Here is a 19,298-nt window from a genome sequence, read left to right as displayed (position 1 = left end):
GCTACTTGCTCACAATCTAGCTGCAAGGGAGGCTGGAAAAGTACCTGGCACTCAGGTTCTTTTCTATTGAGCACCTACTATGAGCTATGCCCAATTCTAGACACTGGGGACACAACAGGAAAACAAAATCTCTACCTTTATAGAATATAGATTCTATCGAGGTAGGTGGAAGGTACTCAGAGAACTAAAATAAATACACCAACATGATTCACTCAATGGGGGATACTACGAGAGGAAGGAGATTCAAATTCTGGGCATCTAAAAATACATGTCTTCCACATAACATGGTTGGTGTATGTGTGACCAACTATGAATATATGATGTGGAACTACTAAGTTAAAGAAATACACACTTACAGCTTTAAATACACATTGCTAAATTTCTCTTCAAAAAGGTTACACAAATCTGTGCTCCCATGACCAGTGCATGAATAATTCACTTCCCCATGCTCTTCACAAAAATTCTTTGTAATATTTGCAAACTGGAGAAGAGAAATTTCATTTTTTCAGCTGGATTTCTTTGATTCCTATTTCATTTCTAGTTCTTCTTTTGTAAATTGCTTGTGCATATCAATTGCTCATTTTTCAAGAGCCATTACTTTATTTTTACAGAACCTTTGTCTATCATATATGTTGCAAATACCTTCCCCAGTTTTCCTTCTCATTTTATGGTGTTTAGAAAGCACAGATTTTAATTTTTTAGAACTTTGATCTACCAATATTTTTCCCTTATCGTTTTTTTCCCAATTCATTTTTCTATTCCCAACTCAAGATATTACAAGTATCACGTATTTTCTGCTGGTATTGTACAGCTTAATTTGTGAATCCCAAAACTCCACTATCACTATGTTCCAACTGTCTCAGGATCATGTATTGAATAAACACTTGTTTTTCTAGAACTGAAATGTTACTTTTTATATACAAAATAGTCTTACATGCTTGGCTGTTTATGTAGTTTTTTTCCATTTCATCATACCATCTCAACTAGCATCAAGACCACTGACTTAATTATTACAGTATCATAATATGTTTTAATACCCAGTACTATAAGTCTCCAAACCTTTTCATTTTCTAAATTGATTCTTCTTCCCTTTAAGTCATTATTAAAACAAAAATACACAGTTAAGCAGACTTGTGCAGATACTTTCTATAAGGAAAACTTAAGGGCAAAATGTATTAACATTAATTGTATTATGGAAATAAAACTGTTTATATGATTAAGCCTTAAGAGAAAAGCGTACCATCTGTAAACATGCTAAAACACTGTGCTTCTCCAAATTTTGGAAAAAAACTACTCACAATTTTTAAATGGTTCCTAGTGGCAACACTACATTGTATGAATCTGAGTAATGTGGAAAGGATATGAAAGAACTAGGAGCAAAAGAATATTCTGGCACCAATTAAAATTTACCACTTACTTTGTTCAGCATTGCTGCTCTTACTTCCAGAGGTAGGATTATTTTCAGATACAATGTCCTTTAGAATATGTTTAACAATAGAGTAGGAAGTAATTTAGACAGACATATGTGGGCCATTGAAGTTTTAGGATATACGTTTGCCAATATTAATACACACTGTATTAATGAGGAGGAAAATTGTGCTTGAAACATACAATCTGGAATCATCTGACCATTGTTCTTAACTACTGACTACTGGATTACTTCCATATTCCAGTGTCTGTTAGCTGTTCAGAAGGATCTGAATATAACAAATGTTGAAAGGATTCTACATTTTCTCATGATCTGCCATGTCTTCTTTTCTGCCTCCCACTCTCCCTTCCCTTCCACTCATGCCTTAGACATATTTTAAGTGCTGACAATCCCTGGAATTTAAAAAGTAGTAGACTTGATCTAAATCTGTGTGGTACTTGCCGGGGTAGTTCTTATAGCATTTACTCTTTGGATCAATCAGTAGTAGGCAAATAAGTATTTCTATTCACTATCAGCTAGAGACCTGGAATCTTATCAATCACACAATTTTTTTCAAGATTAAAATTAGGTAAAAAATTCAGACATTTCAGTTATGGGCCCAAAAGAAATCTATACTGTCACCAGATACATTACAGAGAACTATTTTAAGTAGATTTTCTTTCATTTAACTTTTACAATATTAAGAATCAATGTAGCATATGATGTTTGACACCTTTACATCTTGAAGCGGCAGAGCTCAAAAACAATCAAAACATTTCTTCTGCATAAACCATCATTATATCGAGACTACTTTTTCGTTCGGACCAAGTGGTGGAAACATTAGACCTTCAGAAAGCATAGTCACCTACTTAATGCTAGTTGATCGTAGAAAAAAATAGCCTTTGGAAATCCAATATACCTAGGTTGGAATCCGCTGCCCTTGAGGTAAAAATGATCATTAAAATTATTTACTCTTACTGATTCATCTTCCTTATTTTTAAAATGGGGATATTACTTACCTTACAAGATAACGGTAAGGATTATACAAGATTAGGGTTGTGAGATTTCCTAGCACATGCCACGTATAGTAGGCACTCAAATGTGAGTTCTAATTTTCCCATCCTGATACTGAATCAAATTAAAAATAAACACACAAACAAAACAACAAAAACCAACTTGGATCTGAGAATCATTTAACATATATAGTATGCACTTTATTTCAGTGAGCGATTGAGTCATGTTACATCTGTCACGTAATAGTATCGAGTCAGTCAGAAAAATGTACGTTCTACCTCCAGTAGAACTCCAGATGGCTCGCTTTGAAAAAAAAAATCTGTAAACCAAAGGGGTTGTCATATATTTCTGAACTGTTTTCCATCTTTAGAATCTTTGATTTTATTATCCTGATTATAGAAACAAAACAAATATATATATTCAAACCTCCACTGTCATATAAGAATTTTCAAGCATCATACTCTTAAGTATATTGTTGTCAATATAAGTCTGTTCTGAGACTCGAAAAAAAATTCGTAATTACCCATTGGTAAAGGAAGGCCACTAAAATTTACTTAGAAATTCTTAAATGCTTCAGTGTTCCCGATATTTCGGAACTCGCCGCGGGAATAAGGAAATATTTACAAACTAATACAGCACGGCGTCCTCGATGGGCTTTTAAGTCTGCGCAAGCACTGAAAAACGATCATCAGTCGCGCAGTAACTGACTTAGTGCTGGGCCAGCGGGGGTTGTCGGCCAGCCGCGAGGAGAGGGGGACTGGAGAGTGGGAAGAGCCCCGGCGCGGGGCTTAGAAGGCTTTCCCAGTGGAAGCAGCCGCGGGGCGGCGTCAAGCCCTGGCGCGGCGAGCAGAGCGGCCGACGGCGGAGGGGCGGGGCGCGGGGGGCGCCGGGCGCGCCGGGCCGCCCCCGGCCCGGCCCCCGCCTCGGGGCCGAGTGTGGGCGGGCGCTGGGCAGCCGCTCGGCCTCGGCGCGAGTCCGCCCCGTCCCGCCTCTTCCCCTTACCACGTAGCCCCCCCACACGTAGAGGAAGTTTCCGTCCACCACGGCGCAGTGGCCGCTGCGCTCCTCGGCCACGCAGAACAGCTGCGAGTCCGCCATCCGCGCCGTCGCTGGGCCCGGCCGCTGGGCGCGCCGCAGCCCCTGCCCACGGAGCGGCCTCTCCTCCCGCCCGGCTCCTCCACGCACGAACGGAACGCGTCGAGGGTCGAGATTGGTGGGAAGGCGGCACCAGTGCGGCTGCGCCGTCCCGAAGCCCGCCCGGGAAGTCGGCCCCTGGCGGGGTTGCCAGTTAGGGATGCTTGAGGTCTGCGTGGGGAGGGAGGTGCCCTGGCTTCTCCGGAACTGCAGCCCGCTGATTTCATGGCATTTGGGACTGTGTTGTGTGGGCAGCACAACCTCACTGTGTATCTTATCCACTGGCTCAGTGGGCTTCTGGTCCGTGGGCTTGATGCTGCTGTGACTTAAATGAATATATTGATAACATTAATGCTTTGTGAAGAAAATGCCTTTTCTATTCAAACTCCAACAGAGATAGTTCTCCATAAGAAGAGAGAGGGGGGATTAGGAATTTTCTAAAACGTATGCCAGCAAACTACAGCCTGGAGGCCAAATCTTTCCACTACCTGTTTTTGTAGGACTCAAAAGCTAAGAACAGTTCTACATTTTGAATGGTTGAAAAAATTAAAAGAAGAGTGATAGTTCGTCGCTCATGAAAATCGACTCCAGATTTCAGCATTTATACCTTAAGTTTTATTGGCACGCAGCCACCCTAATTCATTTAATTATTGTCTGTGTCTGCTTATGAAAGCCACAGAGTTGAGTAGGCAGAGCTGGGTAGCTGCAACAAAGGTCACATAGTCCCACTGCCGAAACTATTTACTGTCTAGCCTCTTACACAAAAAGCTGGCTGACTTCTGTATAAAATGATGTTACTGAAGTAAAACTAGGGCCAGAAGAGAAGAAAATAATTATACCAGTGTCTATAAATGCTCTTGTCCAGAGTTATCCTTGGAAGAGAATGTGGTGGCCTACCACTCAGAACAAGTTAATTTATTAATTTATTCAGTATACATTTATTAAGTGCCTGCTTGCTGTAGATAGTACTGAGGCTCTGTTAGAAATTGTCTGTAAGAATTAAGTATTATTGACTCCCTAGAGCCTGGTAGTGATAGACACTGAATAAATACTAAATATGTAGATACTAAATAAATATCTGTTGACTAAACGAATAAACAAAGTGAATTTGAAGATAAGTAAGATATAGTTCTACCACAGGGCCTCCAAAGTCTAGTCAGAGGGAAAGACAGGTAAAGAAATACAAGCAGTGTGGGATGAAAAGTGGCATAGTAGAAATGTAGACGAAATATAGCAGAAAAGGACAAAGGAAATATATGCTCTATTGGGCATGTAGGTGCACAAAGGGAGTTTTATTTATTTTTAAACAAGTTGTGTAAATAGTTCCATATGACTGTAGAATGCCAATAGGGAGCAGCCAAAGATAAAACTGGAATAGTCAATCTTGAAGCCCAATAGTCCTCTCATGCTAAGGAGTCTGAACTTTAACTGTAAGGCCAAAGAGTCTTAAGCAGGGAAGTAAATAATGTAACTTGATTAGAATATTGACTTTGGATTGGCGGTGGAGGGTGGGGATGGTCAGGAGTAAAGGCCGGAAGGTAGACGGCACAAAGGACAGCTCTGGTGCAAAGGTGGGGCTCAAAACCTGAAGTAGCAGCAGTAGTTGTCATCGTTGTTATTAACATATGGAACCTGGTGGCCTTTTGTCCCAGAAACTCCCTTTCTACCTCCAGTGGAATGCCGAAACCCTCTCCAAGATTTCTGTGAGTTCTTGGAAGGCTTATAATCAATCTCATAGTCACCTCTGGCTTTAAACTCCTATTGCTACTGTTACCGAAGGCAAGTTTGTGTGCCCGCCGCACCATGAGGCCAAAACAAACCGAAACGTCAGAATTTGGAGCAAAGAAAAGTTTATTGCAGGACCGAGCAAGGAGTTGAGGGTTTTCTTGGGCATGAACCACCCTGTCCTCCTTGCTCGGCCCTGCAATAAACCTTCCTCTGCTCCAAACTCTGACCTTTCAGTTTGTTTGGCCTCAAGGTGCGATAGGCACATGAACTTGCCTTTGGTTATACTACCGGAATAATTCCATTCACAGCTTTATTGATCTCCCCACGGAGCTTGCTATTTCGCTAAGACCTGAAGCCCGCAACTTAAATAAAAAGCAGGGTAGGTGAGAATAATGGTGATGTGTAGCAGCTTCAAGTGAATGTCGGGGAAACCCTGTGGTGGAACAGGGCAATTGCAGGGCCTTTGTGAATATAAGTACACAAGGGCCCCGTGCTCCGGGAGGAGCCAGATCCGAGTCACGGAAGGTGGAGGGTACCGATGAGAGCGCTGAGGGGCTCAATGAAGCACTCGGGAGAGGGAAACACATTCACAGTTAGACACCAAGGAAGTAAGCTCTCGCTCGTCAGTATCTGAGCAACTGAGCACGGCAGGGTGGTCTTCCTATAGGGTGCGGGGATGCAGCACGCCAGGTACGCGGAGCCACCGGGCTCTCCGAGCAATGAGCTGAGAACCAGAGAACTGCGCGACCGGGGCGGGGCCGGGGCGGGGCGCTCCCGGGAAGAGGCGGAGCCGCAGTCGTGGCGCCAAAACGCGAACATGGCGCCGGAAAGATTGCGGAGCCGGGTGCTGTCCGCCTTCAAGCTGCGCGGCTTGCTGCTCCGGGGGTGAGTCGGCCGCGCAGCTTGCGGGGCGGAAGGGGAGAGCCAGGGTCAGGCCGCCGTGCGGGGAAGCGGGGCGCGCCGAGAGGGAGTTTGGCCTTAAAATGAGAGAGCCCCTGAAAGAGTTCTAAGAAGCGAAGAGGATCCGGCGCGGTGGGCAGGGTGCGGTGCCTTCTTAGGTCTCCCCGACGTTCGGGCGGAGTTGAAAAGTTGCTCCGGGACGGGAGGAGGCTCCCCTCCTGCACGTGCCAAACGGCCGGAGAAGCGGCGATCGGTGTGGCAGCAGCGGTGAGTTGGCGCTGTGCTCGGACACCTCTCAGCCCCCTTCGTCTCTGCCTCCGCCAAATGGGAATTAACAGCGCAACTCTACGTAGTTACTGAGACAGCGAATGAGAGACCTGGGAAAGCCCACTGCCACGTCGGTAGCTGTCAACTCACCGTGTAGAAATTGTGGGCCTTGCCAGCCTTCCCAGTTTGGGATCAGGTATTATTCCTGAGAGAGGGTTCCCGGAGAGTTGAGAAGTAGGCAGGTTTGAAGCATGTTCCTAGGTCTCCTGAATCTTTTTTTTCTTTTTTAAAGATTTCCTTTAGAACTTCTCTGATAGATGTCCTGGCTACATCCGTGTTTTCTACGACTTATAGGATGAACCTTTCCACGATTTTTTCTCATTAAATCTACCTCTTTTTTAAATTTAAATTTTAATGTGTTTGTCTTAAAAAAAAAAAAAAGAATGGGATACACTTTTCTGTACCAGGTTTTGATTGCTCTTGTGTTTGTAGAGGTTTTTCGGTTTGTTTTTGTAATGATGCGTTTTATGGGGCTTTTAACCTTGCTTTTTGGGTTGGTGGTGAACAAGGGCAAGAGTGGAGTTGCTCTACGAGAAAATAACGAATTTTATTCAGTTGACCCCTGACATTTTGAAAAATATGAGCAATTGATCAGTTAACTTTTCTTTCTTTTCACTTAGAAATTGACCTAATATTGAGCTGTCATTTGTTAATTCAATCAGAAATACACTAAATACACTGCAAAGTACTGCTGGGGCAAGTGAGTAGGAGAGAGGCACTGAGGAGCTTGAGGGGCAGATAGTGTATTAATTATTTATTGCTCCATAACGAATTACCCCAAAATTTAGAAGTTTAAAACAGCAGGCACTTCTCTCATTTTCTGTGTGTCAGGAATTCAGGTAGGCTTAACTGGGTCCTCAGCTTCAGGGTCATTTACAAAACAGCAGTCAAGATAAAGTCATCTCAGATGTCAGCTGGTCAGGATTTACTTCCAAGCTCATTCAGTGATTGGTAGGATTCAGTTCATCCAGGATAGTTCGATTGAGGGCATCAGTCCTTGCTGGCTATTGGGCTTCCCCATCATGGTGGCCTACTTCATCAAAGCCAGCAACAGAGGCTGCTGGTAAGATGGAAGTCACAGTCTTTTGTAACATAAGCAAGAAAATGACATCTTGTTGCTTTAAAATTTTTATTTTTAAAACTACAATACAGAAAAATATTCCATCACTTTTGCTACATTCTATTGTTAGAAACAAGTCACTAGATCCAGCCCACACTCAAGGGAAGGGGACTGCACAACGATGTGAGTACCAGGAGGTATGGATTATTAGGAGGTCATCTTAGAGGTCTGTCCACCATGGATATTAAATAATTCACAATTATTCAATTTCAATTGTGAGAAGGATCTGAGGAAAGAAGTGCTATGATAGTGTATAACCAGTTGTATAAACAGTCCTAGAGTCAAGGAAGGCTTCATTAAATAATGGTTTGACTTACAAGCTTTTGCACAACAAAGGGAAACCATAAATAAAACAAAATGACAGCCTATGGACTGGGAGAAAATATTTGCAAATGATGCGACCGACAAGGGCTTAATTTCCAAAATATACGAACAGCTCATTTAACACAATAACAAAAACCAAACAACTCAATCAAAAAAAGGGCAGAAGACCTAATTAGGCTTTTCTCCAAAGAAAACATACAGATGGACAATAGGCACATGAAAAGATGCTCAGTATTGTTTCTTATTAGAGAAATGGAAATCAAAACTACAGTGAGGTATCATCTCACACTGGTCAGAATGGCCATCATCAAAAAGTCTACAGATAATGGAGAGGAGGGTATAGCTCAAGTGGTAGAGCCCATGCTTAGCATACACAAGGTCCTTGGTTCAATTCCCAGTACCTCCTTTAAAAATAAAAAAATAAGTAAACCTAATTACCTCCTCCCTAAATAAATAAAGTTCAATACATTTTTTTAAAAAGTCTACAAATAATTAATGCTGGAGACTGGAGAAAAGGGAACCTTCCTACACTGTTGGTGGGAATGTAAACTGATGCGGCTACTATAGAAAAATATGGAAGTTCCTTTAAAAACTAAAAGTAGAGTTACCATATGATCCAGCAATCCCATTCCTGTGCATATATCTGGAGAAAACCCTAATTCGAAAAATACATGCACCCCAGTGTTCATAGCACTATTTACAACAGCCAAGACATGGAAGCAACCTAAATGTCCATCAACAGATGAATGGATAAAGAAAATGTGGTATATTTATACAATGGAAACATAAAAAAGAATGAAATAATGTCATTTGCAGCAGCATGGATGGACCTAAAGATTATAATACTAAGGAAGACAGAAAAAGACAAATATCATATGATGTAACTTATATGTGGAATCTAAAAAACATGGTACAAGTGAATTTATCTACAAAACATACTCATAGGAAACAAACTTATAGTTATCAAAGGGGAAGGAGTAGGGGAGGGATAAATTAGGAATTTGGGATTAGCAGATACAAACTACTATAAATAAAGTAGATAAAAAGGTCCTACTGTATAGCATGGGAACTACATTCAATAACTTGTAATAAACTGTAATGGAAATCTGAAAAGGATTATGTATGTATATGTATATGTATAACTAAATCATTTTGTTGTACACCAGAAACTAAAACAACTTTGTAAATTAATTATAGTTCAATTGAAAAAAAAAGAATGGTTTAAGCTGAATGTTAAAAGATGAGCAGGACTTGACTAGGTGAAAAGTTGGGGGGAAATGATCAAATAAAGACCCTGAGGCAGGAGAGCACCAGAAAGGCCGGAGACACTGGATGAGCCTGGTGAGATCTGACAGGGGCCCGAGCCTGTGGATGGCTTTGGTCTGTCCTAATAGCTTGCCCAAGATTCACCCAATATGTGTGTGATTTTAGGGCTCAATCATCAAATATTTATGGGTCACTTTAGTGTTCTTAGCACCTTGCCAAAGGATGACACAGTTCCACTTGTGAAGGAGCATCATCTCTACTGAACTGGAGGGATGTGACACTCACACTTGAAACAATAAGCAGCCCAAGATACAGAACACTGAGTGTGATGACTCTAACAGTAATACTGATGTTAAAGTGTAAAGTTGTGTTCTACAAATACAGAAAGGCATGGAATTAGCTAATTGTTTAGGTAGACAGTATTCATTCTGAGTATTGTATCAAAATCAGGAATTCATGTGACTTTTTAAAAATTTCAGATTTATTGATTGTGGGGTGGGAGGGATTCATGTGATTTTAATGAGTGTTACTTCTATGACTATATTCAAATGTCAAAGATTTTTCTAGCCTAATTTTTTTCCTATTTTACAATCAAAAATAGTGATAAAGTTAGTGGAATTTAAGCAAATGCATTATCAAATTAATAAGTATGTATTTAAGTGTCTATTATGTTCAGAACTTTGAAGCCAATTGGGTTCTGCCTTAAATGTTAGGTAATAAATATTACAAGGCTAATGTAATGCAGCAAATCTAAGGTATCCGTAAGTGAGACTTTTAACAGTTTCCATAAGAAAGGGGAGATTGCAGCAGATTGGGCTGGTCGAGGAAGGCTTCTTAAAAGAAAGACGTGACTTGGGGCTTTAAGAACAGTTATGCTGGCAGATGATAGGAGGAAGAATTTGTTCCAAAATCACAGGGAAGGAGAGCCCTGCTCCTCTCCTTGATTGATGAGTGTTTGCCAGATGTTGGCATAAAACTTTTAGCCTTAATTACCAGTGACCTGCCTCATCTTTTCTTTCCCTCTGTCATCAGTGAAGCTATTAAGTACCTCACAGAAGTTTTTCAGTCTATCACTGAAGTCGAGCTTGAAGATGCCCTGGAAAAGATCATCGACGCAGTTGAAAAGCAACCCTGTAAGTAACATTTTCTGATAGCTCTTAAATTGTTCATATAGTTCTCCTGCCTCAGTTAGAGTTATAGATTTAAGTAGAAGTTGAGGCTTCAGTATTAAGGTGTCCCAGTGTCATGAGACATACCCCTGGCGGCACTTCCTGCCAGGGGGTAACCTCTAGTTCTGTTGGAACCTTGGGGCGTTCCCCAGAGACTCTTTCACAGTCCTTCCCCCTTGTGGATTCCCCTGATTCCTTTATGGTCACTTTTTTTCTCTCTGTCTGCCTATGACTTTGTCTTACTGAAGTTAGGTACTCTTAGATATTTGAGGGGGAAAAAAGTAAATGAGAAGGACTAACGTTGCCTTCTTGCTTCAGCCTTTCTTTACGGATCTTTTTGTTGAACACTTACCTTTTACCATAAGCGTGGCCTACAAAGGAGATAATGCTTTTCTCTCAGAAAACAGATGGCCAGTGTTTCTAGAGCACTGAAGGAGGGAAGTGGGTAGCCTGCTCCCACATGTCATCTAGATGCCAGGTTTTTTTAGCTGGACCAGAAGAAACATGTTCCACGATACAGGAGAAACTGCTATTATATTTCATTTTTGCTTCTAAAGGTGGAGTTTTAAATATACCTTTGCTTTTAAAATTTCCTTAGACTTGAAAATTTAGAACTGTTTAAATGTAGAAAATTAGTGTCCATGAATTTAAAATGGCACGTGGTATTGTGCCCGAGAACACACCAAAGTGGTCAAGGGCGCCCAGTCTGGAGTCAGGCTCTGGTGTGTGTTGCTCTCTGCGCCTTCTGGCTGTGTTTGTGAGCGGGTTGTTGGACCTCCTGAAGTTGCATTTTCCCCGTCTGTAAGACATGGGCATAGGAATGTCAGTCTTGTAGGACATCTATCTAATAATGCTTGTAAAGAACTGAGCATAGTGCCACACATGTCCTAGGGGCTTAATAAGTGGTGGCTGTTATTGTTATTACTGTTACTGTGATGCCTATTGAAACATAATAGTTGTGATTACAAGTTATACTAATGTAACCTTATTACACCTCGGAGCTTACAGAAGCATTCGTATACTTGAATGTATGTTATTAAACAGTATTTAGAGAAGTAAGGCATTTGTTTGCGTAGTAAGGTATGTTAAGTGTACTTGAGTGTGGAAAATGAAGACATTTGTGATACGGTTTTTGCTGTGGTCCTAACTGAACACTTTTTTCCTCCTGAAACCTGTGTAATGAGAATCTCTTGGGGTTAGTGTTTGCAGATTATTTTTAGGAAAAAAGCTATCCATGGAAAGAACTAATTCTTATGCCTGTTTTTAAAATGTGACTTTGAACTTGTCTTTTCAGTGTCATCAAACATGATCGAACGGTCTGTAGTGGAAGCAGCAGTCCAGGAGTGCAGTCAGTCAGTAGATGAAACCATGTACGTGAAAAAAAAATTAACTTTTTCCCCACATTGGAAGTGTTATTGAGTGCTTATTTTAAATTATTTTCTTGGGGAAATAATCCGTGGTCAGTGTTTCTGTGGTGGTTATTTCTTAGTGTTTCCTTTTAAGTGATAGCTTACCTTATCAACTTTGATATTAAATGACTCAGCTTTACTGTTTTTTTCCCTAGGATTTGAGATTCGGTATTATTTGTACCATGACTCACTTTTGCCACTTATCCACCTGATCTGATTTTATATTCTGTAGGCTACAGATGAACTGAATTGATTGCTCAGAAGTGTAATTTCCTTTTCATCTTAGGAAAGTGCCGAGTCCCGAAAATTCAGTGACCTCACTTGGGTCACATGGTGACTGGCAGATGAGGGGAGCACCTCAGTTTCATGACTCTTTGCTCTGTCTCATGCTGTTAGAGCTTAGGAGTTTGTATGGCAGTGATTTTCCTGGGTTTTATTTCCCTGACTATACGTCTTTCCTTTCTTCCTTTGAATATGATAATTCTTTCCAAATTCATGGGGTTTAGCTGAGAGGAAAACATCTGGGGAGATGGATAGAGACAGTTTTAATTTTAACCGGTTTTTCCTGTTTGGGGCAATGGGGATAACGGAAGAGTCATTACTCATTTTGGTAAGTAGTTTTAATCTTTGTCCTGTCAGAACTTATTAGAGCTGCTAAAAAATAGAGAAATTGAGGAATTTTAGTTTTATCCTAGCCAACTCATTGTTTTAAGATACTAGAGTACAGTGGCATGCCCCAAAGCCATCAACAGAAAATCAAAACGATTGTATTGGAAGTGTAAAGGCTTATAATCCTAAACTAGGCATTGAAGTTACTGGTTGTTTCTGTCAAGCTATTTATATGCTATCGTCAGCCAATACAGAGGTCGAATGGGGACTGAATGGTAAATGATCTTTGCAACTTCAGTTGTCAGAAAGTCATTATATTATAGCAAAAGGGAGAGGCCCTCATTTTTATAGATGAAGAAATGGTATGGTAAGTTAAATGACATGCCAAGATTGATCCACTAGAAAATCACGGAGCTCTGCCTAAAATCTACTGGTCCACTGGTTCTGTGTTCCTGCTACCACCAGGATAGCATGAAATTTTTTTGATCATTTTCATTTGGGGAGATAAACAGATAATTTTAGGGAAGACTTTTTAGATTGGAATATTTGTACAATAGTGCTGTGGATTTTTTTTTAACCTCTTTGAAACATGGTTATGTTATTAACAGTGTCTGAAGGTAAATTATTTTGTTGATTTTCCTTCTCTAACACTGTAAGTGTCAAGGATACGGCCAGAGTTTTAGGGGTTCTTTTCCTATTTTACATCTTTTCCTGGGTCACTTTTGTATAATATTTTGGATTTAAAAATTTGTTGGAAATGAAACATATTTAATAATATTCTAGCTTGTAAAAGTAGTACATGTTGGAAGAGATTTCTTCTTTTTCAACAGATTCTTAATATTCATAATTACAAGTTAACTTGATTAAATTTTTTTGTTTGTTTGAGAGTATCTATTGGCAGTGTTTTCTTTTCTCTGAGAGGAAAATGCACAAGGTAAAAATGTTATCCTCACTTTTGACGATACAAGAGATTGTGTACATGAGCTGTGAAAAGTACGTGTGTATGAGATAAGATTATAATGCAGGTTTTCATGTTCACCTAGAATACTTGTGTTTTAGTAAATCAGGTCTGTTTTTGTGGGTTGTTTTTCAGAGAACATATTTTCAATATCATAGGAGCATTTGATATTCCACGCTTTGTGTACAATTCGGAAAGAAAAAAATTTCTTCCGTAAGTATGCCAACCATTGATGTTAAGCTAATTTCAAATGTACATTTTTTTCTAGAAGGTTTATAGTCTCCTGTTTCATTTTTGACCTTCCTTGGTGTATTATGATAGCCATAAACAGGCAATCCTTTTTTTCTAGTTTATTAATGACCAACCACCCTGCACCGAATTTATTTGGGACAGCAAGAGATAAAGCAGAGCTGTTTCGTGAACGATATACCATTTTGCACCAGGTAAGACAGGAGAAAAAGACTGTTTCGGCCTAGGTAAGACTTAGGGATACTTAAAAGATGGAATTTTGTACTTTAAAGCTTGATATAACAGTAGACTGTTACTGGGCTGTCTATGTTTGAGACCATACAAGGAATACAGAAATAAAAAAGCCACTTTCTTTTTAACCATCATGATGATGATAAAAATAATAGCTAACATCTCTTACATGCTTTTGATATGCTAGGCACTGTTTATCACTTTACAGATACTATATACCTCATTTGATCGTCATAACATCAATGTATGTATAAATGCTATTCCCATTTTACAGATGAGGAAACTGAGACCTAGAGAACTTCAGTCACTTGCCCAAAGTTCACATCTAATAAGTAGAGACAAAATTTGAATCCAGTCAGTCTGACTCTGGGGCCCAACCTTTGCCTCCTACACTATACTACTTTCAAGCAGCTTACAGTCTATGAAGTTAAAAACATTTGTACAAATAAAATATAAAGTAGAATTTTATACATGCTATAGAAGAGATACAAACAGAATGCGCTTGACAGGAAAATCAGGGAAGGCTTTAAAGAAGTGATGGCATTTGACATAGGCCTTGATTGCTTTGATCTTGTTGAAATGGGGAAAAGGTGGTGAACAGTGTGAACAAAGAGCAAAAGGAAAAAGTGGACTCAGTGCAGGAAATGATGAGTGGTCAGTCCTCTCTGCGGAAGGGAAGGCTCGTGAAGAGGAGTAACATGGGGTGAGCTGGGAAAGTCACGGGGAGCTAAATCGTGAGATTGCCTTGTGTGCCCCTCTTGGGAGCTGAGACTCTGTTCTCTTGGTATAAGGAGCCTTAAAATAACAGAGAGACTGGATCACAGCAGGTTTCTTGAGCACTTCCTCTCTCAGCAGATTTTGGGATGAATCAGAGTCGGAGGGAAGACTTACAGGAGTCTGTGGCATTAGTCCTGGCACAGTATGATAGCCTGAAGGGAGAAAGGCCCGGGAGTAGTAGGACGGGACATCTCTGGAGCAGTGGAAGCCATAGTTCACAGTGACTGATCGGATGTGAAAGAGAAGGGAGAGAGTGAAGACTCAAAGATGATTTAAAATTTTGAGCCCGAGAAAGTTGACGGGTAGAATAATGGTAATAATGTTAACCAATAGGAAAAAGAGAATGGGGAAGATGATGGCAGGTTCAATTTCAGGCATTTCAGTTAAGGTTGCTGGTAGGATATCATGTGAAATGTACATCTGATGCTAAAGAAAGAGATCTGGTAGAGAGAGATTTAGGGGGCATCTGCCTAGAGTAATAGGTGGGACTGCAGGGAAGATCCTGAAAGAAAGAGAGGTGATAGAAAAGGGAAGAAGATAGAGTTTGGAGGCCAAGCCACAGTGGTGTTACATGGTGAAAGCACAAGGTGGTTTTAAGGAAGAGAGGATGGTCAGCAGGAAAAAGCACTGAAAAAAGGTTGAAGAGAATGAGTACTAAGGATCTCTTCTCTCCCGCTTCCATTGCCTATGTAATGTTGCCAGATTAATCTTCAAGTTTAGCTCTGATAACTTCACCATTTTGTTCAAAAGTCTTTCAAGGAAGTTTACTATCTATTGAATTAAATACAAATTGTACTTAATATCTGAGATCTTCTGTTTTACATTTTTGGCCTGATCTCTACTTTTCCCTCTAAAAAGCAGAGGAGCCAAAACTGAAACATGGAATTATTGTTTCTGTTTCTTCCACTTCCTCTGTGACTCTGCTTATTACTGTTCACTCTCTGGACTGCTCTTTTCTTATCTCTACTGTTGAAACGGTCCTGATTCTGGAAGGGCCTTCTCAGATTCCTCCTTCCTTTCTGAAGCCTTTCTTGATCTCCAGTTGGATGCAGTCGCTTCCTGCTTTCAACCTCCTGACTACTCAGTGTCTCCTATGTCACTGACAGAGTGGGCCCTGCCTTGCATTCGGAGGGGTGCTTACCCCTGTTGTCAGACTACACACTCCTTGTTTATTTCCTCTGCCATGTTTGGCACAGTGCTTTTCACAGAGAAGATACTCGCTAAATATCCACATTTCTTTCTCCTTTTTTTCTTTTTTTAAAACTGCATTAAAGCCAGATTATTTTGGATGTGTCACTTAACCCTCCCGAACCTCATGAAATGGGTTGAATTTTAGTCCATATTTTTATTGCAGTTATCTTCCTGAAAGTAAATCTGATTTTATCATTATCTTAATTCAAAACTGTTGTTTTCCATTGTCTGTAAGATAAACTTCTTGGCTTGCCATACAAAGTCTGTGTTGTCGGAGCTCTTTTATTAGAGGTTACAAAACTGGCTAAAACAGAAAAAGGAACTTCTTGGCTTGTGGAGAAGTCTAGAGACCCAGCCGTGTCAAGCATGGCTGGATCCAGGTGCTCACACAATGTCATGATCTCCCAGCAATTAAAAAAAATTGATTTTACTTTCAAATACTTTCTCTCTGAGGTGACAGAGATGGCCACTAGTAACCTTTGCAACTCTTAGAGAGTTCTTCTTCAACAGTAGTTCTAGCCAGTATCTCTTACTGGCCCAGCTTCAGGCCCTTGCTCAACCCTGAGCCAGTCACTGCCCGAAGTGGGGCAGTACTTTGATTTGCTAGGACTTGGTGGTCTGTCTGTGGAAGTGGGAAGGGCACCAGCCCTACCTAAACTACAGGCACCACAGTGAGGGAGGGTCAGGTTCCTGACTAGAGGCTCCAACCAATCTCTCATGTTATCTAACGTTCAGCCCTGGGCACCTCATGATCCAACTGTACTAAACTTAACATCACTTCCTAAACACTCCTTTACTCTTAAACTCTTTCTTGTGACGCATCCCTTCCTCTGCCTGAGACGTCTTATCTCAGCCTTCTTTTGTCTCTTCCTAGCAAAGTGTTTTTTTTTATCATTTAGGATCTTGTGAAATGGCCCCGTCTGTTGAGAGTCCTTTGTTGAGTTGTGACCTGTTGACAGTTCTCTCACTGGCCCTTGTGCTCTGAGGATGATAACTTGATTTGTTGTCTTCATATCCTCAGCCCAGAGTGTGCTATGGTCAGGTACACAGTAGACCTTTAAAAAAAAACTTAAATTTTTTTTTTAATTTTTAAATTTACATGTCTAGATATTTGTTCATTAAATTATGTGGGTTTTCAAATTTGTGGAGAAGAGATAATAGTGCCATTAGTTTAAGGACAGAGCTTTGTCAGAGTGCTGTTGTAATGAATCTTAGTTTTAAATGTCTGCCTCAGTAATTCACGTGACTCTTTCTTTTTTCTAGAGGACCCACAGACATGAATTATTTACTCCTCCCGTGATAGGTTCCCACCCTGATGAAAGCGGAAGCAAATTCCAGGTTAGAATGTTTACCTAGTTATTTAGGGTGTGTAAATATATGAGTTTAATATTTATTGCTTAATTTTAATTTATTGAATTTTAAATGAAAGTGAACCGTTGATAACTGTTTAACGAGCTAACTGACCTGGGCATGCCCACTTTAGGGAAAGTCCATGTCCTGGGTTCTGCCACTCTCTAATGGAAGCAACCGCTTCCTTTTTTGAGGCAGGCCCTCAGACTGTGTTAGCCCCCAGATAGTCTGGCTACCAAGACAGAACCCTAGTCCTCCTGGTCCATTTGCTGGATAATACACTGACTTTCTGACCAACCTTCAAAGTTATCCTTCCTGTCCTCCCGCATACTCTAAAATCCTGGTCCTTGCCCACCCATCCCTCTGGTGACCACCAAACACTTGTTCTACTAAGACATGCTGTATCAGTTGAAGTGAAAATTTTGCTGAAGGCACTAAGGAAGCTAATACTACGTAATGCTTAAACTAACATCTGATGGCAGCACCATAAGGGGAAAACATTTGATAATTTCCCCTTTTAACTTTTGTTGGATATAAAGATTGTATTAAGTTCTGGAAATTGACAGTATTTATATTTCCCTACCAAAGGCTGTCTATGTGTTTTCTTATATATATTAAGTTTCCTGTGGCAACTCAGATGCCCGCAACCCAGAGGCATGATTTCTCGCCTCCTGTTTGCCAAATAACTTTAAGGCTTAGGAAAATAATTTATTGTTCTTGTTATCTTTCCAAGCAGTTTAATTTTGTATCCCTGCTGGTATATTCACTATTCAAACCACCATTTATAGTCCCTGACGGGTATCCTCCCTGTGCAAACTGCAGTTATGGTTCCTCAGGAGACTTTGTCAGAGCTTTCTATTCCTGTGTTGCTTTTTTGATTGATGAGTTGCAATATTTTCCCCAGTCTCTAAGCTGTCTTTTTATTCTATTAACAGTCTTTTTGAAGAACATTAAGTTCCTAATTTTGTTGAAGGTCAACTTACCAAGTTTTTTCTTTTATGGCTCCTGTTTTTGGTATTGTTTCTAAAGATCTTTACTAGCCCAGTTTTTAGGATACATGTCTTACGTATCTTTTCTTCAGATTTATCCTAAGTATTTCATTTTTTAAAACTTTAAAATGTACATTGTACTCCTGTGTTGCTTGAGGTTCATATTTTTTAAGAGGAACCTCAATATCAAATGTTAACAGTGATTATTATGGGATGATGGGATTATATGTGTCTTCTCTGAATTTTTAAATTTTTTTCTATAGTAAACATGCATTATTTGCAATAAAAAAATAATATGGTAAAGATAGAAGCAGCTCAACCTTGTAATTCCTATAAAAATGAAAAATTATATACCTTTTCATCCAACAATTCTGTTTCTGGAATTTGTAGAAATTCATCCAACAGTAATACCCATGCAATGGGCCAAGAGAGGTGCACAAAAATATTAAGCATTATTTTTGTTACCAGAAAACTGGGAACAACTTAAATGTCCTTTAAGTTGTTAAGTAAAACAAATCTGTTTGGTAAAATAAACTGTTGTATATATCCTATAGATACCTCTATTCATTAAAAAGAATGAAGTGTATCTATACATAGTTAAATGGAACAATGTCTAAGATATATTAAATTTAAAAAGTTAAGTTGCAGAATAATGCAAGTAATATGATTTCATCTTTGCAAATAAAGCAAAAACTATATGGTGTGTGTTTATAAATTATATATGTGTGTATTAACATATATTTAGGATTATATGTACAGAAAAGGATTGGAAAGGATTTTTTAAAATGGTGCCCCAATTATTACTGCCTGTAACTTTCTGATAAAAATATAATGGTCAGATTGAGAATGTAAATAATAGTGACAGACTTTCAAAATACTAAATAAAATTGGAATATATTTTTTCCACTTACTTTTAAGAGGTACTGATCAAATAAGTAAAATTTGTATTCTTTTTTATATTTTAAAGAAAAATATACCTATCATTATTCAAAATAATATAGTATGAAACGTCAGTCATTGATAAGGGCCTCTGTTGATATGGTGTTCCTTTAGGCATAAGTCTTCCAAGCTGTCATCAGTTGATACTTTAGCTTTTTGTAGGATAAAATTATATTTTGTAAGTTTTATTTGATTTTCTACTGTAA

General features: G+C 39.7%; 2 protein-coding genes across 4 annotated transcripts in view; one reads left to right on the top strand and one right to left on the bottom strand.

Annotated features, from left to right (window-relative positions):
* Nucleotides 1-3,663, bottom strand: part of KLHDC1 (kelch domain containing 1) — a 41,876-nt gene extending 38,213 nt beyond the window's left edge. Inside the window, exon 1 of one of the 2 annotated variants that reach the window (XM_032481974.1) lies at nt 3,425-3,663. In XM_032481974.1, the coding sequence (XP_032337865.1) occupies nt 3,425-3,520 (96 nt within the window). In that variant the 5' untranslated portion in view covers nt 3,521-3,663. The remainder of the gene's footprint in view (nt 1-3,424) is intronic. The other variant, XM_032481975.1, reaches the window with a different exon arrangement.
* Nucleotides 3,664-5,663: 2,000 nt separating this feature from the next.
* Nucleotides 5,664-19,298, top strand: part of POLE2 (DNA polymerase epsilon 2, accessory subunit) — a 28,150-nt gene continuing 14,515 nt past the window's right edge. The window contains exons 1-6 of one of the 2 annotated variants that reach the window (XM_032481969.1): nt 5,664-6,169; nt 10,254-10,354; nt 11,685-11,760; nt 13,502-13,579; nt 13,716-13,809; nt 17,078-17,152. In XM_032481969.1, coding sequence (XP_032337860.1) covers nt 5,961-6,169; nt 10,254-10,354; nt 11,685-11,760; nt 13,502-13,579; nt 13,716-13,809; nt 17,078-17,152 — 633 coding nt within the window. In that variant the 5' untranslated portion in view covers nt 5,664-5,960. The other variant, XM_032481970.1, reaches the window with a different exon arrangement.

The sequence above is a fragment of the Camelus ferus genome, chromosome 6 (genome assembly GCF_009834535.1).
Source record: "Camelus ferus isolate YT-003-E chromosome 6, BCGSAC_Cfer_1.0, whole genome shotgun sequence".
Lineage (NCBI taxonomy): Eukaryota > Metazoa > Chordata > Mammalia > Artiodactyla > Camelidae > Camelus > Camelus ferus.
Note: the sequence above shows the minus strand (reverse complement) of the source record. Positions and strands in the feature narration are given on the sequence as shown.